This window comes from Rhinoraja longicauda, chromosome 2, assembly GCF_053455715.1.
Source record: "Rhinoraja longicauda isolate Sanriku21f chromosome 2, sRhiLon1.1, whole genome shotgun sequence".
Taxonomy (NCBI): domain Eukaryota; kingdom Metazoa; phylum Chordata; class Chondrichthyes; order Rajiformes; family Arhynchobatidae; genus Rhinoraja; species Rhinoraja longicauda.
The window spans coordinates 51,028,502-51,052,783 of NC_135954.1; the positions used below are offsets into that span (position 1 = coordinate 51,028,502).

The window sequence follows — 24,282 nt, forward strand, 5'->3', positions numbered from 1 at the left end:
TTCACTTTATTTTTTACAAACTATCATCTCTTTTAGAAAAACCCAGTTTGGAACAATTGTCAGTTTCTTTTTGTTACATTTACAAATTTAGAGATTCTCTTTTATCTTCCTTATCCTCCCCTCCTTGACTTTTGCTGTTCACTGTTGATTATCAATTTAAATTAAAAAAATTAATTTGTTTGTTTGAAGGCATATGTTTACAATTTAGTTTTTAAATGTTTTGAATAGAATATTGTCACCGCTAATCGTAAAAAGAAATATTTTATTCTGCTGCCTCATTAAAATAAACTTAGTCCAGAGACATTGCATGATAGTGATGGACAAAATGGGGGCAACCCAAAATTTAGATTTAATGCAGAAAGTTTTCCAATACCTAAGGAGACAGTGCAGTCATGTTTTCCAGTAACATTTTATGAGGATTTGGGTGGATGGAAGAAGCAAATGATTGAAGGCTATTAGTTTCTGACATTGGCAAAGCATACCAGCAGTCTTTTCCAGCCTTGTACCTTTATTTTTTGGATTTAGTCAATTTGAAAGTGTGTGGTTTCTTAAACGAGCTTTTCTGCAGCTCTTTGACCTCCCTTCCTAATGACATTTTTTTTGCTGTGTTATTTTTGTTGTTTATGGTCAACTTCCATTCTAATGATGTGTAAGATTACTAAGGACTGTATCTATTGCATTTTTAGTTAAGTATTGCTTTTCAATATTAATTTTCAAACTTTATTTCATGCATTCATAAAAATGAAGTGCAAACATACTTACAGCTATACACCCACACCATTTGCAGATGCAGGCTAATGTGCATAAGTAATGAAAGAATGATAGCAAGCAATTTAAGTTTTGCCAATTTAACCCATGCAGATGATACTGTTGGACGAAAATGAGTGCATGCAGAAGGTCAATTGATTTAACACTCATTTTCTATTAATATAAATGTTCAAAACAAAATAAAATTGGCAATAAAAAGTTATAAATGACACTTGATGTTGGTTTTATCCATCACAACTAATGTGGGGAAATGGGAACTAAATCACCACATCTTTAAATATGTTTAATGTGGCACATACAATCACATGTGTATGTGGCACATACACATACAATCTATTGAAGGGTGCAGTTTTACAAGCAAGTTGTCAGGCTTTAATCAATGTATATTGGAAACTGCCATCAACATGCAAGTAAAGAGAATTGCAATAGGTCTCCAAGATGGTCACTTTATACCGGATTGGAATATACTGGACTGGAAACTTCAAGCTAAAGCTTCTCAATACTAACTGGGAAATATTAACTTGCTTGTCTATTATTCTATTTGTATTATATAGTTATTTCTATATAGAAATGTTTTAAAAAGTATGACATTTTGTGTTTACATTGTTATCACAGAGGTTTATGAATTACATCCTTAATTCATTTGACTTTCTGAGCAAAATAAATGTTTGATCCTATATCATCTGCAGTGGCGTGTTTGATGCTTCCCTCAAGATGGCTGCCTTTTATGGGCTTTACACTTGGTTGACTCATACTGTATTTGGAATCAATATTGTCTTCATTCCATCAGGTATGCTTGTTTTTTCATATTTTTGAAAATTACAAATTTGTAGGCTGTTTAGTGGTTTTGTAGTTCTGCAGTACTTTTTCACATGCTTGGATATGCAGTTGTAAAGAATTATTTTATCATTTAACTGCTCCAAAAATTAGGGCTGGGACAAAGAATAGTAAGAATCATTTCAGTGAACTCCGACAAATGTAATAACATTATTTCTATGTGCCACGGATTTGTTTTATTTAAAACAAACCAAAAATGGATACTCCGAGTAAATAGAATGAGAACAATCTCTTTGTGACTGGTATTTTTAGTTTAGTTGGAATCTTAGCAAAGTGGGGTGATGGGAAATATCAATTACTTTGCTTGACTTTGATTTGTCTGTTTAGAAATACCACATTCTTCCATGTTCGGGGGGGGGGGAGGGTTTGCATTTGCAGTACATATATATGCACATGTACCAAGGAAAATACATTGGGGAAAAAAAATTGTCTTTATTTTTCTACATGAATTTCATAAGATCAAAGTTTATTAAGTATCGGGCAGAGATTTATGAATTACATGGAGATGAATCTCCAATATTCTAATGGGTGTAATATGGGGGTTACTTGGATTATGTTTATAAGAAAATAATTGTGCTATGCCTATAAGTTCTAGAAATTTGATTTTGGAGTTAAATTTGGATGCATAAAACACAAAGTTGGTAACCTAGAAAAGTACAGGTCATTCCCAGATTACAAACGCCTGACCTGTGTACATATGAACAACTGTTTGGTAGATGGACAGGATGAATTTGCTAGCTACTGTGGGTCTGCTGGTGACCCCTGCCCTCTTCCGCCCTTTGTAGTGTGGAATTCGTTCTTATCACCAGCTGGAATTTTGCCACATTAAACCCAAGAAGAATACACTCTAATTAACATGTTGATGTCCATTTTGCAAATCCTAGGTAGATATATACCCTCTGCACCAGTAGCAGTATATGTTTTAAAACATCTGTAACATTCAAAACAGCGTCTGCTGTTCCATCTTTTAAAAATGCTTTCATTACTTCAAGCCTTGGGTATCTATGGTATTTCACTTCTGCAACCAGTTGTGAAAATCAACCTCGGGATATGGATCACATTTGATTACAACGTGAAGTAGGAAAGTTGATTTTTTTCGGTTTAAAAATAAAATCTTTTTTTTGTTAGCACTTGCGGCTACTCTTGGGGCAGTCCCGTTTCTGGGAACTTATTGGGCTGCAATGCCTGCAGTGATAGATCTCTGGCTGACACAAGGAGAGAACCTAATGGCCATCCTGCTCCTCATTTCACATTTGCTGCCAACCTACTTTGTGGACACGGCCATTTATTCTGATATTTCTGGGTGAGTGTTAAAAGAGTTTTGTAGTTGTGACATTTTGAAATTGTAAGACACAAAAATGGTTTGGCATTGTAACAGATTTCTGAAGAACTATTATTGGGTACCATTTCTGTTTTTCTAGATGTTCTCCATTCAAAATGAGATGTTGGTAGAAGGATGACAATAGACAATAGGTGCAGGAGGAGGCCATTCGGCCCATCGAGCGAGCACAGCCATTCAATGTGATCATGGCTGATCATTCTCAATCAGTACCCCGTTCCTGCCTTCTCCCCATACCTCCTGACTCCGCTATCCTTAAGAGCTCTATCTAGCTCTCTCTTGAATGCATTCAGAGAATTGGCCTCCACTGCCTTCTGAGGCAGAGAATTCCACAGATTCACAACTCTGACTGAAAAGGTTTTTCCTTGTCTCCATTCTAAATGGCCTACCCCTTATTCTTAAACTGTGGCCCCTGGTTCTGGACTCCCCCTAGTCGCTCCAGTCTATCAACATATGACAGTCCCGCCATTACGGGAATTAACTTAGTAAACCTACGCTGCACGCCCTCAATAGCAAGAATATCCTTCCTCAAATTTGGAGACCAAAACTGCACACAGTACTCCAGGTGCGGTCTCACTAGGGCCCTGTACAACTGCAGAAGGACCTCTTTTCTCCTATACTCAACTCCTCTTGTTATGAAGGCCAACATTCCATTGGCTTTCTTCACTGCCTGCTGTACCTGCATGCTTCCTTTCAGTGACTGATGCACTAGGACACCCAGATCTCGTTGTACGTCCCCTTTTCCTAACTTGACACCATTCAAATAATACTCTGCCTTCCTATTCTTACCACCTAAGTGGATAACCTCACACTTATCCACATTAAACTGCATCTGCCATGCATCCGCCCACTCACACAACCTGTCCAAGTCACCCTGCAACCTCATAGCATCTTCCTCACTGTTCACACTACCACCCAGCTATGTATCATCTGCAAATTTGCTAATGGTATTTTTAATCCCTTCAACCAAGTCATTAATGTATATTGTAAATAGCTGCGGTCCCAGCACCGAGCCTTGCGGTATCCCTCTAGTTACTGCCTGCCATTCTGAAAGGCACCCATTTATCCCCACTCTTTGCTTTCTGTCTGTCAACCAATTTTCTATCCATGTCAGTACCCTACCTCCAATACCATGTGCTCTAATTTTGCCCACTAATCTCCTATGTGGAACCTTGTCGAAGGCTTTCTGAAAGTCGAGGTACACCACATCCACCGGCTCAGTCCTGTCAATTTTCCTAGTTACATCCTCAAAGAATTCCAGAAGATTAGTCAAGCATGATTTCCCCTTCGTAAATCCATGCTGACTCGGAACGATCCTGTTACTACTATCCAAATGCTCCCCAATTTCGTTTTTTATAATTGACTCCAGCATCTTCCCCACCACTGATGTAAGACTAACTGGTCTATAATTTCTCGTTTTCTCTCTCCCTCCTTTCTTAAAAAGTGGGACAACATTAGCTACCCTCCAATCCACAGGAACTGATCCTGAATCTATAGAACATTGGAAAATGATCACCAATGCGTCCACAATTTCTAGCGCCACCTCCTTAAGTACCCTGGGATGCAGACCATCAGGCCCTGGGGATTTATCAGCCTTTAGTCCCATCAGTCCACCCGACACCATTTCCTGCTTAATGTGGATTTCCTTCAGTTCCTCTGTCACCCTAGCATCTCTTGCCACTAGAACATCTGGGAAATTGCTTGTATCTTCCTTAGTGAAGACAGATCCAAAGTACCGGTTCAACTCGTCTGCCATTTCCTTGTTCCCCATAATAAATTCCCCTGCTTCTGTCTTCAAGGGACCCACATTTGCCTTGACTATTTTTTTCCTCTTTACATACCTAAAAAAGCTTTTACCATCCTCCTTTATGTTTTTGGTAGTTTACCCTCGTACCTCATCTTTTCTCCCCGTATTGCCTTTTTAGTTATCCTTGTTAAATAAAGGACTATGGATTGGTCCAAATCAGCATGGATTTATGAAGGGGAAATCCTGCTTGACTAATCTTCTGGAATTTTTTAAGGATGTGACAAGTAAAGTGGATGAAGGAGCGCTAGTGAATGTTGTGTATCTGGACTTTCAGAAAGCCTTTGATAAGGTCCGTAACTGGAGATTAGTGGGCAAAATTAGAGCACATGGTATTGGGGTAGGGTATTGACATGGATAGAGAATTGGTTGGCAGACAGAAACCAAAGAGTAGGAATAAACGGGTCTCTGTCAGAATGGCAGGCAGTGGTGAGTGGAGTGATGCAAAGCTCGGTGCTGGGGCCGCAACTCTTTACAATATATGTTAATGATTTAGATGATGGAATTAAAAGTAACACTAGCAAATTTGTAGATGCTGGGTGGCAGTGTGAATTGTGAAGAGGATGCTAGGAGGTTGCAGGGTGACTTGGACAGGTTGAGCGAGTGGACAGATGCAGTATAATGTAGATAAATGTGAGGTTATCCACTTTGGCGGCAGGAACAAGGAGGCAGATTATTATCTCAATGGTGTCAGATTAGGAAAAAGTGAAGTGCAACGAGACCTGGGTGTCCTTATGCACCAGTGACTGAAATTAAACATGCAGTGAAGAAAGCAAATGGCATGTTGGCTTTCATAACGAGAGGATTTGAGTATAGGAGTAAAGAGGTCCTTCTGCAGTTGTACAGGACCATGGTGAGACCACATCTGGAATATTACGTGCAGTTTTGGTCTCTTAATTTGAGGAAGGACATCCTTGCTATTGAGGGCCTGCAGCGTAGGTTCACGAGGTTAATCTCCGGGATGGCGGGACTGTCATATGATGAAAGATTGGAAAGACTGGGCTTGTATTCACTGGAGTTCAGAAGGATGAGAGGGGATCTTATAGAAACATATAAAATTGTAAAAGGACTGGACAAGCTAGATGCAGGAAAAATGTTCCCAATGTTGGGGGAATCCAGAACCAGGGGCCACAGTCCAAGAATAAAGGGGAGGCCATTTAAAACTGAGATGAGAGAAAACCTTTTTCACCTAGAGAGTTGTGAATTTGTGGAATTCTCTGCCACAGAAGGCAGTGGAGGCCAATTCACTGGATGAATTTAAAAGAGAGTTAGATAGAGCTCTTGGGGCTAGCGGAATCAAGGGATATGGGGAGAAGGCAGGCACGGGTTACTGAATGTGGATGATCAGCCATGATCACAACGAATGGCGGTGCTGGCTCGAAGGGCCGAATGGCCTCCTCCTGCACCTATTTTCTATGTTTCTAATATTAATCATTACCATGTGGGTAGAATATTAGGTAGGTTACACAGGAAAAGGTTATTCATCCAAATGTGGCCCTGCTGATTAGAAAAGAGGCATCCAGCCTAATTCTATTTTGAACCACCAGGTCCATCATTTGCAAGTGACTTTCAGACCGCTACCAGCTTTCCATGCACCTCCCCTTTGATCTTCTACCAGTTACTTAAAAGTTGTGCCCTATTTTTCTTAACCTTGCCTTGTCAGCTGAGGGAAATTTGTTCCTATGCACTTCAGCTGTGCGTTTCAAATATGTTATATCCCTCAGTTAATAGTTGATTTAGTACCTTCCATTCCAATGAAAACAACCCTAACCTTTCCAGCCTTCTGTCCTTTGAATATTTTTCAGTCTTGGCAGGATCCTTATAATATTTCCCTCCAGAACATCACAGCTTTTCTATAATGTGATGTCCAAATTATACAGAATTCAAGGTGTGGCATAACAAGTCGTATACAATTCAAGCATTGCAGGTAATTTAAGCTTAACATTTCTACACGTTTATCCAATGCTTCTGCTAATAAATTAAAGTATAATTTTTACCCCTCTGGTCTGTCTGACTATCTTAAAGGATCTGTGGACACCAACACAAGGTTTATCTTTCCCGCTATATTTCTCAATATTTGCCCATTTATTGCATTTGACCTTGCCTGTTTGCCAAATTCAGATCGCGAAATTCATTACATCCTTCCAAGAATGCTTATGCAAGGCTAAGAGATGTAATGCTGAGGCTCTATAAGGTGCTGGTCAAGCTGCATTTGGAATACTGTGAACAAATTTGGGCCCCATATCTGAGGAATGATGTGCTGGCTCTGGAGAGGGTCCAGAGGAGGTTTACGTGAATTATTCCAGGAATGAGTGGGTTAGCAAATGATGAGCGTTTGACAGCACTAGGCCTGTACTCGCTGGAGTGTAGAAGGTTGAGGGGGGACCTCATTGAAACTTACAGAACGTTTCCACTGGTTGGAGGGTCTAGGACCAGAGGTCATAGCCTCAGAATCAAAGGGCGCTCTTTTAGAAAGGAGGTGAGAAGGAACTTCTTTAGTCAGAGGTTAATTAATCTGTGGAACTCATTGCCTCAGAGGGCTATGGAGGCCGGCAATGGATATTTTAAACCCAGAAATAGACAAATTCTTGATTAGAACAGGTATCAAGGGTAATGGAGAGAAGGCAGGAAAATGGGATAAGGAGGCAGAGATCAGCCATGATTGAATGGCAGAGGAGACTCGATGGGCCGAATGGCCTAATTCTATTCCAATAACTTGTGAAGACTGATTTTGGACATTAGCAATGTTCACTTTAAAGGACTGACTAAATGCCTTTACGGTTTTGAATTTTCCAACAAAATATATTGCATATATTTTAATATGTATATAAAATATATATTAAAATATGTTTTTTTTCTTTACAAGCTTGCATTCTTCTTGATTTCCAATGATTTCAAAGAAGTTTACGGCTCCCATACTTAGTTAATTACCATCCAAAGTCCTCCAAATGTACTTTGTCTAATATAAGAAAATAACTGCAGATGCTGGTACAAATCGAAGGTATTTATTCACAAAATGCTGGAGTAACTCAGCAGGTCAGGCAGCATCTCGGGAGAGAAGGAATGGGTGACGTTTCGGGTCGAGACCTTTCTTCAGACTGATGTCAGGGGGGCGGGACAAAGGAGGATATAGGTGGAGACAGGAAGATAGAGGGAGATCTGGGAAGGAGGAGGGGAAGAGAGGGACAGAGGAACTATCTAAAGTTGGAGAAGTCGATGTTCATACCACTGGGCTGCAAACTGCCCAGGCGAAATATGAGGTGCTGTTCCTCCAATTTTCAGTGGGCCTCACTATGGCACTGGAGGAGGCCCATGACAGAAAGGTCAGACTGGGAGTGGGAGGGGGAGTTGAAGTGCTCGGCCACCGGGAGATCAGTTTGGTCAATGCGGACCGAGCGAAGACACTTTGTCTAATGTTGCTTTCTTCTCATACAATTTCTAAATTTACCAACAATCAAATTAAAGAAATGATTGTAAATGCAAAGAAAGATTGTGGCCAAAGACCAAACAATGAATAAACTTTTAGTTTGTTGTTTGGTAAAAATAAGGGGTGACATATTGTTTAAAGAACACAGTAAAACTATGATCCAATTTTTTTCAGAAATATTAGGGGGCTGACATTTGACTCGCGTGGTTCTACTTCCAACTCTCTGTTCAAACTGACTGAGGCTTTTGTTCACACCCTCCCTCCCAACTCATCAGAGTCCTGTTTCCACCTTCCCTTCACTGAGATTTAAAAAAGTGAAAACTAAAATGTTTCACTAAAACTAAAATGTTAGCATTTTAAACTCCTAACATGTAATCTTTGGTTGTTCCCACAGGGGTGGTCATCCGTATCTCACTGGCTTGGCGGTAGCAGGAGGAGCTTACTACCTTGGCCTAGAAGGTGCAATCATTGGACCTATACTGTTGTGCATCCTTGTAGTTGCCTCCAACATATACAGTGCTATGTTGATGAGCCCTTCAACTGGCTTACCAACTCCTCCCCAGACTCCTTGGCCATTGCAAATACATCGGTAAGTTCAATTGATCCCATGACTTCACTCTAAGCTGTGTCCATAAAAATATCCCAACATCTATTTAAAAATAAAACTAGAATTTTAGACTGTACTAGACCAAGTAGACCCATTGGGCCCAAACCTCCCCTACATTGGTGCAGCACCCTCTCCCTCTCTCCCCCCCTCTCTCTCCTCCCCCTCCCTCCTCCCCTCCCCCATCCCTCCAGTCCCCCTCCCCCTCCTCTCTCTCCCCTCCACCCCCCTCCCTCCCTTGGAGATAGATTTAAACTTTAAAATGTGAATAACAAAAAATATAACACCAATTTCAATGAAACTTCTTCCATTAGCACCAATGTTTCTTTTTAATTGAATTTGAATGTTGTGTCTGAGGTTATATTGGTTTCAATGTGAGATATAAGGGTCACTAATTTTCTATAAGATCCACAATTGTTCTTTTCTTGGGTCCTGTGTGCTGCATCTATTAGAACAAAGGGGTAATGGTGAGTAAAATGTGTGTCTTATCAGGCCCACATCTAAACTTAGAAAAAAGGTACAGCACCAGTTCCCGTTAAAGATGATTCTTAACATTATCTACTTATATTGTTGTTGCAATCCATTCTTAATTTAAAGTGAAAACAATTTTTCCTTTATTCCTCTTTGTGCACGAACTTGGTTTGGAAAATCTAAATGCATCCAAATATATACTTTTCCAGTGATAACCAATGCCCTGATTAAAAACTCCACTTTCCAAACGACCTTGTCATGAATCCATGACCTGCTGTGCTTGTCATAAATAGCCAGTAAGAAGATGATCCAGTATAGTTCTATTGTGGAAGTGGAGTTAATGGTTTGGCATATTAACTGGATTAAGACGAGTGACAAGTTACACTCAATATGTTCCATGGACATATTCAGTATTTTGCTGATCACTGGAATCAAACTCTTTGTTTTCTTCTCCTTTTGAACAATTTCAAGAATTTTTAAGAATTACAGTTGCCTCACTAGGTTGTTCATGTCATCCAAATGTACCATCCTTCGTAACCTGCCTCCCCTCCAAGTCATTTCAGCCCTGTCCTCCACTTCTATTGTTTTCGAGATTCAGATTACTTTATACAAGGGTGCAATGACATTTCCGATTTCGAATGAAGCTCACATAGTACAATGTATATAATTGATACATCAATACAGTGACAAATGCAAAACAACAGAGTGTAGCAAGATTAGAGTTAATCCAAAATAGTGCAAAATATTTATATACTGCTGTAGTGAGTCCAGACGAGTGGTTTTATCTGAATCCTTTATTAGTATCAAACCCGTAACAAACGCGACAGACTTCTTCCTGGACAAACACTACTTCACTTACTAATCTAATCTCTAATCTGGTTTGGCGCCAAGCATTTAAATACCCCGCGCTTCCTTACCCCGTGACCGTAATCCAATCCGAGGGTTCTATTACCTGGCCAATCCCTATGTCCCTACATGACCCCCCCCCAGAACCCTCGAAACCATACCTCACGGGCGGCCGAACCTCCCGCCCAGAACGTGTACGGATAGGGGAAACCGATACCCCCAGTGTGACAGGAGGCGGGGGGGGACGCCGCCGCTGGAGGCGATGGGAGGTTCACCGGAGCGGCGGGTGCAGGTGACGTGGGGCACTTGATGAACAACGGCAGCCCGGGACCAACCATAGGCGGCGGAGGCCCAAAAGGTGGTAAACTGGGCGCCGCTGACGGGACCAGTCGAGCAGCCACAGGCCGGCCCCGGCGCGGCGGCTGAGCCACCGACACGGGGAGGTCCTGGTCTAAATGGGCCGGCTTGAGACGGGACACTGAAACCAGCTCCTGACGATTTCCTACCTGCAAGGTGAAGGTTACAGTCCCTCTTTTGAGCACCTGGAACGGGCCCTGGTAAACCGGCTGCAGAGGGGGACGGTGGCAATCTTTCCGAAGAAACACGAAATCACAGCTCCGCAATTCCGAAGGAACGTGAACTGCTGTGCTTCCGTGACTAGAGGTGGGGACTGGAGCCAGAGAACCCACCCGTTCCCGGAGGGAGCCCAAGACTGACGTGACGGATGGCGGCAAGGCGGGAGTGGAAGGGAGAATATCGCCCGGCACCCGCAGGGGCGAACCGTAGACGAGCTCGGCCGAAGATGTGCCCAGTTCCGCCCGCGGGGCCGTACGGATGCCGAGGAGGACCCAAGGCAGCTGGTCAGCCCAATCGTAGCCAGTCAGGCGAGCACAGAGGGACGCCTTCAGCTGCCGATGGAAACGCTCAACCATCCCGTTGGCTTGGGGATGATAGGCGGTGGTCTGCTGTAATCGAGCACCATACAGCTGCGCCAGCGCGGCCCAGAGACACGAGGTGAACTGGGCTCCCCGATCTGTAGTAATGATAGCCGGGACCCCGAAACGAGCCACCCAATGCAACGCCAGGGCCCGTGCACAGGAGGCCGCCGAGGTGTCCGACAACGGGAGCGCCTCCGGCCAACGAGTGAACCGATCGACCACCGTCAGTAGATGAGTGTAATCCCTAGAATAGGGCAATGGACCCACCAAATCCACATGGATGTGGAAAAAACGGGCGGGGGGAACCTCAAATGTCTGGTGCGGGGGCTGGACATGACGATGGACTTTGGAGGTCTGGCACGGAATGCAGGCACGTGCCCAGGCTGCCACCTGCTTCCGCAGGCCATGCCAGACAAACCGGTCGGCCACCATGGCTGAAGTCGCCCTGATGGACGGATGTGCCAGGCCATGAATGGCCTCAAAAACCTTACGCCGCAGAGCGGCCGGCACCACCGGGCGAGGGCGTGGGAGAGTAACGTCGCACCACAACTTGATACCTGTGGGGCCACACGCCACCTGTTCTAAACGCAGTCCCGAGGTTGTGGAGGCGTACACCGCGGCAGTTCCTTCCAGGCGCTGAGCCTCCGCTAGCTCCTGGAAATCCACATGGTCACCAACCACGGCTACGGAGGGAATGGCCGGCCGGGACAGGGCATCAGCAACGGCATTCAGCCTACCCGCAATATGACGGACATCGGTCGTGAACTCCGAAATGAGGGTTAGGTGCCGCTGCTGGCGAGCCGACCACGGATCAGAAACCTTAGCAAAAGCGAATGTCAAAGGTTTGTGATCCGTGTAGGCCACGAAAGAACGGCCTTCTAAAAAGTAGCGGAAGTGCCGGACTGCTAAATAAAGGGCCAGGAGCTCCCTATCGAACGCACTGTACTTGAGCTCCGCTCGAGAGAGCTGCCTGCTGAAAAACGCAAGAGGCTGCCATTCACCGTCAACCTGCTGCTCCAAAACCCCACCCACTGCCACGTCTGAGGCGTCCACCGTCAGAGCTGTGGGGGCGGAGGAGCGCGGGTGCACCAGCATGGTGGCATTGGCGAGGGCCTGTTTGACCGCAACAAAAGCCGTCTCCGCAGCTACGGACCATACCAACTCCGCGGGGTTACCTGCGAGACACTGAAAAAGGGGACGCATAACCCGAGCTGCTGCCGGCACGAACCGATGATAAAAATTGACCATGCCCACAAATTCCTGCAAGCCCTTGATGGTAGTCGGGCGGGGGAAAGAGCGGACCGCGTCCACCTTAGCTGGTAAGGGAGTGGCACCGGCCGGAGTAACCCGATGACCCAAAAAATCCACCGCGGACAGGCCGAATTGGCACTTGTCCGGATGGAGAATCAGGCCATGGTCTTGCAGCCTCTGGAACACCGTGCGGAGGTGGACCAAGTGCTCCTGGACCGAACGGCTGGCAATCAAAATATCGTCTAGATAAATAAAGACGAACGGCAACCCTCGCCCCACCCGGTCCATCAGACGCTGGAATGCCTGAGCTGCATTTTTAAGGCCGAAAGGCATTCGCAACCACTCAAACAGTCCGAACGGGGTGATGGTCGCTGTTTTCGGAATATCCGGCGGGTGGACCGGGATCTGATGGTATCCCCGCACCAAATCAATTTTTGAAAATATTGTAGCCCCCTCCAGGCTAGCTGAAAAGTCCTGAATGTGTGGAATCGGGTAGCGGTCCGGCCGTGTTGCCGCGTTGAGTCGACGGAAGTCACCACATGGTCTCCACCCCCCAGATGCTTTGGAAACCATGTGCAAAGGGGATGCCCACGGACTACTTGAAGGCCGAATGATTCCCAACCTCTCCAAGTTTAGGAACTCCTCTCACGCCCTGGCCAGCTTGTCGGGTGGAAGGCGCCGTACCCGGGCAAAAACCGGCGGCCCTTCGGTTGGAATGAAATGGACGACCCCGTGCTTCTCCGAAGGTGAATCAAAACGCTGGACGAGGAGCTGCGGGAAGTCGGCCAGGACCGCATCGAACTGACCGGGAGCCGTGGTAATGGACTGGATGACTAGGCTGGGTGGGGCGGCGCTTGTAGAAGCCTCTGGCCCAGTATCCCGAGGCCGTACATCAGCCAAGGGTTGTAGGCCCCTCCCTCGGACGTCTGCGACCAAGGAAAACGCCCATAGGAAATCGGCCCCCAATATGGCCTGGCCCACATCCGCAACGATGAATTCCCAACGGTAAGTCCTGGACTCGAAGGACAAGGACATGGTCCTTTTACCGTACGTACGGATGGTGCTACCATTCACTGCAATTAGGGGCGGGCCCTTTTCCCCCACTCGAACTTCACAGTCATAGGGGGGCACAATACTTACGACCGCTCCCGTATCCACCAGGAAAACGATCCCGGTAGTCTGATCCGTAGCGTAGAGGCGGTGGTTACGGCCAACCGAGACTGCCTCTACAGTCGATCGGCCCCGGCGTTTCCCGGAAACGAACACGGGGATCTACAGCTTCGTGCCTCGCTGCCCCACCGCCGATGGAAAGAGCACCAGCGACGCCTATCCGGCTCTGTTGGTCGAGCCCGCTGCCAATGAACAGGCGCCGCCGCCCTCTCTTGGCGGGCCGGCTGCGCAATAGCGGCCGATGCGTCGCTCTCCCGGCCGCACCCCCGACTGCCGCTGGGCCTCGAGACCCGGTTAACGGAGCCGTCTCGGGCGTTGCGTTCCCTCACAAGCGTGTCTGCCTTCTCGGCGAACGCTACCGGCTCTTCAAAAGGGACGTCCGCCAACACCAACCTGACGTCCCCAGGTAGCTTCTCCCGGAAGGCCGCCTCAAACATCATACATGGCTGATGGTCGCCCGCCAAAGCCAGCATCTCGGACATCAGCTCCGACGGCAGCCGCTGCCCCAGGTCTGGCAAATGGAGGAGCTTCAGAGCCCGCTGGCTCTGGGCCCAGCCGAAGGTCCGCAGCAGGAGCTTCTTAAGCCCCACGTACTGCTCCGTTTGGGGTGGACTGGTCAGGTATCGGCTGACCCGCGCAGCCACCTCCGCCTGCAGACAGCTCACCACATGATGGTACTTCTCCTGGTCTTCCTCCACCTTCTTGAGATGGAACTGTGACTCTGCCTGCACAAACCACAGGTGCGGCTGATGGGCCCAGAATGGCGGTAGATGGATTTCGCCCGCGCTCGCTCCTGCCTGCGACATGCTGCTGCTTCCTACGTTCGAGGTCACCAATGTAGTGAGTCCAGACGAGTGGTTTTATCTGAATCCTTTATTAGTATCAAACCCGTAACAAACGCGACAGACTTCTTCCTGGACAAACACTACTTCACTTACTAATCTAATCTCTAATCTGGTTTGGCGCCAAGCATTTAAATACCCCGCGCTTCCTTACCCCGTGACCGTAATCCAATCCGAGGGTTCTATTACCTGGCCAATCCCTATGTCCCTACACTGCATTGAATATTTTCAGCCTAAAATATACCTGACCCCAAAAGATGCTGTATGACACAGTGTCTTGGAGTAACTCAGCAGGTCATACAGCATCTCTGCAGTATTGTGAGACCAAGCACAGACTAAGTGACCACTTGTCAAGCACCTGCAGTCTGTTTGCCAGGGCCACATAGAGCTCCTGAGTGCAAGCTATTTTAATTCCCTTCAAATTCCCACACAGACATGTCTATCCTCGGCCTCCTCCACTGCCCAGGTGAGATGCAGCTCAAACTGGAGCATCTGCACCTCATAACCCGCCTGGATAGTTTACAGCACAGTAGCATGAATATTAAATTCTCCAGTTCCAGGCTCCCTCAGGGTCCTCTATCCTACTATTCCCATCTGCTTGACATCCCTCCTTTATTCAGTTCCACACATCAGATTCCATAATCCTTTTACTGTCCCCACAGCCCTTCCCAGTCTCTGTCGCTATCTCCACCCTTCCCTCCCCTACCTGACTCCAGATGCAGGCAGAGTAGATTAGTTTAACTTGGCATCATGTTCAGCATGGACATTGTGGGCTGAAGGGGCTGTTCCTGTACAGTACTGTGCTATGTTAACCCCTCGCCTGATTCCACACCTCTCTGTCTCCCCTATATTCTTAGTCCAAATGAAGGGTCCTGACCTGAATGTGCATGTCCATTCCCTTCCTCTGGTGCTGCCTGGCCCGCTTAGTTCCTCCAACAACTTTATTGTTCTCAGATTCCAGTATCTTCAGTCTCTTGTAACTCTTCTATCTTTTTACCAAATTACATAGCTTTGTAAATAATTGACATTTCGGAATTGCTTACTTTGATTAAAAAATATATATTTAAAATTGTATGTGTACAGATACTTTCAAAATAACAGCTAGGCAATGTTGGCAAGTCCATTTGTATGTTGATAATTATTTGCTTGTGTACCATTTCAGGTCTTTCGGTGATAGTACTGAGGAAGTTAAGCCTGCCACTGAGTGATTGTGTTTCTTTATTACGGAGAGGAGCGTGGGCTCATCTATCTGTCGCTTTCCTGCACTGAGTTCACACAGTTGTGGCCTTCCTATGCACTCCAAAGATGAATATTGCATTAGCTGCAATATACAAGAAAAATTATTATTCACACTTAGGTGGGCATAAGGAATCTACCTTTTCATTATTTTGCACATAAATGTAACTCGCAAGGATGCAGTCCAGAGTTAAAGTTTGGAACTCCTGAACTTAAGCTTTCACCCAAACAATTAACCTTTGCAGTTCTCTTGCTAGTTTTGATACCAAGAAAGGTTGAAATGCTATTTTATTTTATCTTTTAATACTTTCTAAGGGCTTGTTGCAATTGCTCGCAATCTTGAGCGATTTAAAAATAGAATATTATGCAGGATGCTAAAGTATTGTAAACATATTGTACTAGTTTGTTTAGTTTCTTCCATAAATGTTTATAAAGGCTTGATGTATTGGCGGGTAGCCTGATTGAGCCTTGAAACTATGTAGCCAATACCCTTCTCCAAAAAATGAACTACCAACATTTCTGTGTTAGAGGAACACTTGAATAATAGACATTTGAGTATGATATTTACTCAATCATTCTCTTTTGAGATATTTTGAATTAATTCCTTTAAATATCCACTCCAGGGTTGGATGCTGCCTGTTGTTCTGAGATTATGCCGTGCTTCAATTCAAGCTAAGATGATCTAATTTGCATTATTATGTAATTTTAAGTTTAAGTGAGTGGGATGGTGCAAGTAATAGTGATAACTGAGATACACAGAATAAAGAGATGGTAAGATTGTGGTATTTTGGCTGCACTTTGAGATTGGCATTATAGATGGGATTTGCCCTTGTGCTTTTGCTGTACACTCCATGGCACAACTTGAATGGCCAGCTTCAATTTTGACTACTGGAGCTGTCTGCCTCTCTGTGATCATGTGGGTTTGCACGTTAATTTGCCACTATAAATTTTCCCATGTGAGAAAATGAGCGGTAGAATCTGAGGAGATTAACTACATGGATGATTAATGGATGGTTGTCAGAATACCTCTGACTGACCTCAATAGCACCAGAAATTACAACCGATCAATGGAGAGATAAGGAGCAGAATATACAGTATATCTGCTACCCTCTTACCCAAGGAATGCAAGGGTTTGATAAAGAGAAAATATTTTTTGGAAAGGTGTCGTCTTCAATCCCAGCGCCAAGCAAGTTCAGTGACACAAATTCCATACCAAACTTGTCACATACTTCAGCAGCCAAAAGGTATAGCTACGGAATGTTGGTTTGATTTCAAATATTTCAAATATTTTTCAGTGTACATTGATTTAAATATTTATAGCTTTAAAGTTTGAATTCACATTTCCTTGAATTTGGAAAAGAGCCAACAAATATATTCTAGCCAGCTATATAGGATAATAATGGGTGTGAATGCTTATTGATTTCAATTGCAATTCCAGCACTTCAGATGATAAAATATGCACTGACATGAGTTTCATTTTCAAAAGACTGTAAATTTGAGATTATTGAATAGAAGGAGAGGAGATAAAATTAGCCAGCAAAAAAAAAAGCAAATTTTACTTATAAATGGTTAGTTAAATTTTACAACAGAATGCAGACCATTGCCAGTTTTTTTGCCTGTAAAATGAATCCTGAGGGAATAAAAATAGGAAAATGTTTAGCTGAGAATCAGATTATTCTGATATTGAATTAATAAATGTTAACATCTTACAGAGTACTTAATGGTCGCAAGCTGTATTGAGAAAATTATACGGAACTGTATATTTACGAAACGGAAAAATATATATTTTGATATGTTAGTTACTTATTTTCTGTTTGCTTTAATAACCCTTATCTGGCTGCATAAATCTACAGGGTTATTTTTTTGTTATTTCAATCACTGATCAACTGCTTCTAAAATGCTGTAGTGAGGATACAGGCAAATAAACTCATTTATCCTGGTTATTTTATTGATTGCCAGATGGTTCCAACTTCTAATGAACACTGGTATGGTATGCAATCTGTCAAAAAAAAACTTGAACTTTTGAATGTTTTTATCTAGGTAAATTGTCATATCTGTTTAGAGATTCCCTTGTACACACTAAATACAACTACATCCGAAATAAAATAAAAGCTGTATTAACAATGGATCCTTTTTGAGGAATTCCATGAGTGTGCAAAATAGCAATTCAAATGTGTATTGATGCTGATTTTTGATTGGTCCAAACCTGTGAAATGTATTTGTTGTAAAATTTAGAGTATAGATTTAGCATTATTTTCATGCCCTTAAACATTATTATATGGAAAACAAAACTGCTCTTCAATTATCTTATTTTCCAACTTGACTATCTGAAACCTGTCTTAACTGAATAGATATAAAAATAAAACAGAAATGTAATTTTCCATGTTTGAGCATATTTAAGTGGCTTGGACAGTATCATTGAATATAATCATCGGAAAGAAATCACAATAGACAAATGCTGGAAAATTAGTCATTCAGGAGGTCAGGCAGCATCCCTGGAGAACGTAGATAGGTGAGACCCTTCTTCAGTCGACACGAAACAACACCTTGCATGTTCTCCAGGGATACTGCCTGACCCGCTGAGTTACCCTAACATTTACTGTCTTTCCCTGGTAAACCAGCATTTGCAGTTCCTTGTTTCTAATTTATAATCTCTGCAATATTTTTGCACTGTTTTGAGGTGATAGACAGGGCTGCGTGAAGCCTCCATTCTTTCATGATAGTCACAGAATTTCCTACCCCAATGATGCAGTGGGAGAATCACATTGGAATGAAGGTGACTTGCCACCACTATTTTAAAGTTAGTTTCCAGCTTGTGAAGAGCAGTGATGAGACAGTTTAAGCCTGGAGGCAGAAAAGAGCAGGGGCAGGACAATGTTAAAAAGAACTATTGTTTGGCTCACTGAACAGCACAACAGTAAATAAGAAACAAGGGCACAATGGAGCCACCATGTTGGGAGAGGCTGTGTGTTGCGATGAAGGCTTTGTTGAGGGTAAGTGCTGAGCCTTCTGTAAGAAGACTAAGGGTGAAATAAGAAGTTTTTTTTCACAAGTTCTTTGAATGGTAGTCCTGTGATAATCGTAGCTAGGGAATCCTACAAAATGGTTTTCTCTTGAGATCAGCGACTGAGGAGATATCTGATAGAAGTATATAAAATTGAGAGGCATACAGTGCATTCAGAAAGTATTCAGACCCCTTCACTTTTTCCACATTTTGCTACGTTACAGCCTTATTTTAAAATGGATTAAATTATTTTTTTTATCATCAATCTACACAATACCCCATAATAAAAAAAGCGAAAACAGGTATTTAGAAATTTTTGCAACGTAATTAAAAAGAAATAACTGAAATATCACATTTACATAAGTACTCAGACCCTTTACTCAGTACTTTGTTGAGGCACCTTTGGCAGCGATTACAGCCCCAAGTCTTCTTGGGTATGATGCTACAAGCTTGACACACCTGTATTTGGGTAATTTCTCCCATTCTCTGCAGATCCTCTCAAGCTCTGTCGGGTTGGATGGGGAGCGTCGATGCACAGCTATTTTCAAGTCCCTCCAGAGATGTTCGATCGGGTTCAAGTCCGGGCTCTGGCTGGGCCAGTCAAGGACATTCACAGACTTGTCACGAAGCCACTCCTGCATTGTCTTGGCTGTGTGCTTAGGGTCATTGTCCTGTTGGAAGGTGAATCTCCGCCCCAATCTGAAGTCCAGAACACTCTGGAGCAGGTTTTCATCAAAGATCTCTCTGTACTTTGCTCCGTTCATCTTTCTTTTGATCCTGACTAGTCTCCCAGTTTCTGCCGCTGAAATATATCCCCACAGCATAATGCTGCTACCACCATGCTTCACCGTAGGTATGGTATTGGCCAGGTGATGAGCGGTGCCACTTGGCATTCAGGCCAAAGAGTTCAATCTTGGTTTCATTAGACCAGAGAATCTTGTTTCTCATGGTCTGAGAGTCCTTTAGGTGCCCTTTGGCAAACTCCAAGTGGGCTGTCATGTGCTTTTTACTGAGAAATGGCTTCCGTCTGGCCACTCTACCATAAAGGCCTGATTGGTGGAGTGCTGCAGATATAGTTGTCCTTCTGGAAGGTTCTCCCATCTTCACAGTGGAACTCTGGAGCTCTGTCAGAGTGACCATCGGGTTCTTGGTCACCTCCCTGACCAAGGCCCTCCTCCCCCGATTGCTCAGTTTGGCCAGGTGGCCAGCTCTATGAAGAGTCCTGGTGGTTCCAAAGTTCTTACATTTAAGAATGACGGAAGCCACTGTGCTCTTCGGGACCTGTAATGCTGCAGAAATTGTTTTTCACCCTTCCCCAGATCTGTGTCTCGACATAATGAGCGGTGCCACTTGGCATTCAGGCCAAAGAGTTCAATCTTGGTTTCATCAGACCAGAGAATCTTGTTTCTCATGGTCGGCACGGTGGCGCAGCGGTAGAGTTGCTGCCTTACAGCGAATGCAGCACCGGAGACTCAGGTTCGATCCTGACTACGAGTGCTGTACTGTACTGAGTTTGTACGTTCTCCCCGTGACCTGCATGGATTTTCTCCGAGATCTTCGGTTTCCTCCCACACTCCAAAGACGTACAGGTTTGTAGGTTAATTGGCTGGGCAAATGTACAAATTGTCCCTAGTGGGTGTAGGATAGCGTTAATGTGCGGGGATCGCTGGGCGGCACGGACCCGGTGGGCCGAAGGGCCTGTTTCTGCGCTGTATCTCTAAATCTAAAAATCTAATCCTGTCTCGGAGGTCTACAGAAAATTCCTTCGTCTTCATGGCTTAGTTTTTGCTCTGACATGCACTGTCAACTGTGGGATCTTATATACAGACAGGTGTATGCCTTTCCAAATCATGTCCAATCAATTTAATTTACCACTCCAATCAAATTATCAAGGATAATCAATGGAAACAGGATGAACATAAGCTCAATTTTGAGTCGTAGCAAAGGGTCTGAATTACTTATGTAAATGTGATATTCCAGTTATTTCTTTTTAATTACTTCGCAAAAAGATTCTAAACACCTGTTTTTGCTTTTTTATTATGGGGCATTGTGTGTAGATTGATGATTTTTTAAAAAAATTAATCAATTTTTAAATAAGGCTGTAACGTAGCAAAATGTGGAAAGAGTGAAGGGGTCGTGGAAAGAGTGAAGGGGTCTGAATACTTTCTGAATGCACTGTAGATGGTGTCAATCAGAATCTTTTTCCCAGGGTGTAAATATCAAAGACAGGAGGGCATAGCTTCAAGGTGAGAGGGATAAAGTTTAACGGAAATGTGCGGGACAAGATTTTTTAAAAAGAATTACCTGGATCGCACTGCTGGGGATGTGATGAAGGCAAATACGACTTTGGCATTTAAGAGGCTTTTAGATAGCACATTGATTTATAGGATATGGATCACGTCAGGCAGAGGAGATTTGTTTAACTTGGCATCATGTTTGGCTCGAACGTTGTAGGCCTAAGGGCCTGGTCCCGTGCTGTACTGTTCGATATTCTATATTCATGTTCAAGTTTTTAATGGGGAATAAATACCAACCTTGTCAGTACAATCCATGCCATCATTTTTTTTTAAGTCAAAGCTTTGCACTTTTCAAACACCATTCCAGTCGTTCACATGCTTTTTATTAAATATTAGACTGAATGGACCCGTTGTGCCCAAACCTCTCCTGCATTGGTCCAGAACCCTCTCCTCTCCCCCTGCCCCCCCCTCCCCCTCACTCCTACTCCCCCCCCACCACTCACCCACTCCCCAACTCCATCCCCCCTCAACCCCCCAAACCTCTCCTGCATCGGTCGAGCACCTTCCCCCTTCCCTTCCTCCCCACCCATCCACTCCATCCCCCCTCAACCCCCCTTATCTCTCCCCCACCTAATCCCCACCTCAACCCCCCTTAACCCCCCTCCTCCCTCCACTCAACCACTCCATTCCCCTCAACCCCCCTCACCCACTCCATCCCCCCTTATCCCCACCCCTCACCCACTCCATCCCCCAACCCCCATTATCCACCCCCACCCCACTCAACCATTCCAAGTGGCTGGAAACTAGCTACGGGTCGCTGCCGTTTGGACCATCGCAAAGTTGAAATATTGTAGGTGGAAGCATCGTAAGTCAGGGAGCATCTGTATTAGATCGACGGGCCCCAACTGCGCACGCACGAACTGACGTTGAAAACGCAGCTCGTCCTCCCGGCGGGCGGGGGGGGGGGGCTCATTTATTAAAGTTAGCGGCAGCTCGCCGGCTCAGCAGTCGTCGTCCCCCCAATTAGCCGTCACTCGGGCGGATCCCATTGCGACCTTGAATGCTGAAGACAGCCAAAGTTGAAAAGGTGATTTTTGAACTTTAAAATGTCTATAACTTTAAAAATATAACACCAATTTGAATGAAACTTGGTACTACAGATCCCCAACACAATGGTGAGTAAGGTGGGCCAAAAATTATCGCGCTATCGTGTGAAGGGGGCATAAAGATAAGGCACGAACATATGGGGGGAACAAATAAACAGAGTTTTTAGTAATATAGACAATAGGTGCAGGAGTAGGCCATTCAGCCCTTCGAGCCAGCACCGCCATTCAATGCGATCATGGCTGATCACTCTCAATCAGTACCCCGTTCCTGCCTTCTCCCCATACCCCCTCACTCCGCTATCCTTAAGAGCTCTATCCAGCTCTCTCTTGAAAGCATCCAACGTACTGGCCTCAACTGCCTTCTGAGGCAGAGAATTCCACACCTTCACCACCCTCTGACTGAAAAAGTTCTTCCTCATCTCCGTTCTAAATGGCCTACCCCTTATTCTTAAACTGTGGCCCCTTGTTCTGGACTCCCCCAACATTGGGAACATGTTATCTGCCTCTAATGTGTCCAATCCCCTAATTATCTTATATGTTTCAATAAGATCCCCCCTCATCCTTCTAAATTCCAGTGTATACAAGCCCAATCGCTCCAGCCTTTCAACATACGACAGTCCCGCCATTCCGGGAATTAACCTAGTGAACCTACGCTGCACGCCCTCCATAGCAAGAATATCCTTCCTCAAATTTGGAGACCAAAACTGCACACAGTACTCCAGGTGCGGTCTCACCAGGGCCCGGTACAACTGTAGAAGGACCTCTTTGCTCCTGTACTCAACTCCTCTTGTTACGAAGGCCAACATTCCATTGGCTTTCTTCACTGCCTGCTGTACCTGCATGCTTCCTTTCATTGACTGATGCACTAGGACACCCAGATCTCGTTGAACTCCCCCTCCTCCTAACTTGACACCATTCAGATAATAATCTGCCTTTCTATTCTTACTTCCAAAGTGAATAACCTCACACTTATCCACATTAAACTGCATCTGCCATGTATCCGCCCACTCACACAACCTGTCCAAGTCACCCTGCAGCCTTATTGCATCTTCCTCACAATTCACACTACCCCCCAACTTAGTATCATCTGCAAATTTGCTAATGGTACTTTTAATCCCTTCGTCTAAGTCATTAATGTATATCGTAAATAGCTGGGGTCCCAGCACCGAACCTTGCGGTACCCCACTGATCACTGCCTGCCATTCCGAAAGGGACCCATTTATCCCCACTCTTTGCTTTCTGTCTGTCAACCAATTTTCTATCCATGTCAGTACCCTACCCCCAATACCATGTGCCCTAATTTTGCCCACTAATCTCCTATGTGGGACCTTGTCGAAGGCTTTCTGAAAGTCGAGGTACACCACATCCACTGACTCTCCCTTGTCAATTTTCCTAGTTACATCCTCAAAAAATTCCAGTAGATTTGTCAAGCATGATTTCCCCTTCGTAAATCCATGCTGACTCGGAATGATCCCGTTACTGCTATCCAAATGCTCAGCAATTTCGTCTTTTATAATTGACTCCAGCATCTTCCCCACCACTGATGTCAGACTAACTGGTCTATAATTACCCGTTTTCTCTCTCCCTCCTTTCTTAAAAAGTGGGATAACATTTGCTATCCTCCAATCCACAGGAACTGATCCTGAATCTATAGAACATTGAAAAATGATCTCCAATGCTTCCACTATTTCTAGAGCCACCTCCTTAAGTACTCTGGGATGCAGACCATCAGGCCCTGGGGATTTATCAGCCTTCAGTCCCATCAGTCTAGCCAAAACCATTTCCTGCCTAATGTGGATTTCCTTCAGTTCCTCCATCACCCTAGGTTCTCCGGCCCCTAGAACATTTGGGAGATTGTGTGTATCTTCCTCAGTGAAGACAGATCCAAAGTAACGGTTTAACTCGTCTGCCATTTCTTTGTTCCCCATAATAAATTCCCCTGCTTCTGTCTTCAAGGGACCCACATTTGCCTTGACTATTTTTTTCCTCTTCACGTACCTAAAAAAACTTTTGCTATCCTCCTTTATATTATTGGCTAGTTTACCCTCGTACCTCATCTTTTCTCCCCGTATTGCCTTTTTAGTTAACTTTTGTTGCTCTTTAAAAGAGTCCCAATCCTCTGTCTTCCCACTCTTCTTTGCTATGTTATACTTCCTCTCCTTAATTTTTATGCTGTCCCTGACTTCCCTTGTCAGCCACAGGTGTCTCTTACTCCCCTTAGAGTCTTTCCACCTCTTTGGAATAAATTGATCCTGCAACCTCTGCATTATTCTCAGGAATACCTGCCATTGCTGTTCTACCGTCTTCCCTGCTAGGGCCTCCTTCCAGTCAATTTTGGCCAGCTCCTGCCTCATGCCTCTGTAATCCCCTTTGCTATACTGTAATACCGACACTTCCGATTT

The 24,282-nt window shown here is 44.6% G+C and overlaps 2 protein-coding genes across 3 annotated transcripts in view; one reads left to right on the forward strand and one right to left on the reverse strand.

Annotated features, from left to right (window-relative positions):
• tmem245 (transmembrane protein 245) overlaps positions 1-18,814 on the forward strand; it is a 94,210-nt gene extending 75,396 nt beyond the window's left edge. For both annotated transcript variants that reach the window (XM_078418953.1, XM_078418960.1), the window contains 4 exons: positions 1,458-1,558; positions 2,734-2,908; positions 8,570-8,764; positions 15,460-18,814. In XM_078418953.1, the coding sequence (XP_078275079.1) occupies positions 1,458-1,558; positions 2,734-2,908; positions 8,570-8,764; positions 15,460-15,505 (517 nt within the window). In that variant the 3' untranslated portion in view covers positions 15,506-18,814. The remainder of the gene's footprint in view (positions 1-1,457; positions 1,559-2,733; positions 2,909-8,569; positions 8,765-15,459) is intronic.
• The window catches only part of ino80c (INO80 complex subunit C), a 72,043-nt gene continuing 61,946 nt past the window's right edge, over positions 14,186-24,282 (reverse strand). Inside the window, exon 6 of the transcript XR_013548730.1 lies at positions 14,186-14,272. The gene's annotated coding sequence lies outside the window, so the exon portion shown is untranslated. The remainder of the gene's footprint in view (positions 14,273-24,282) is intronic.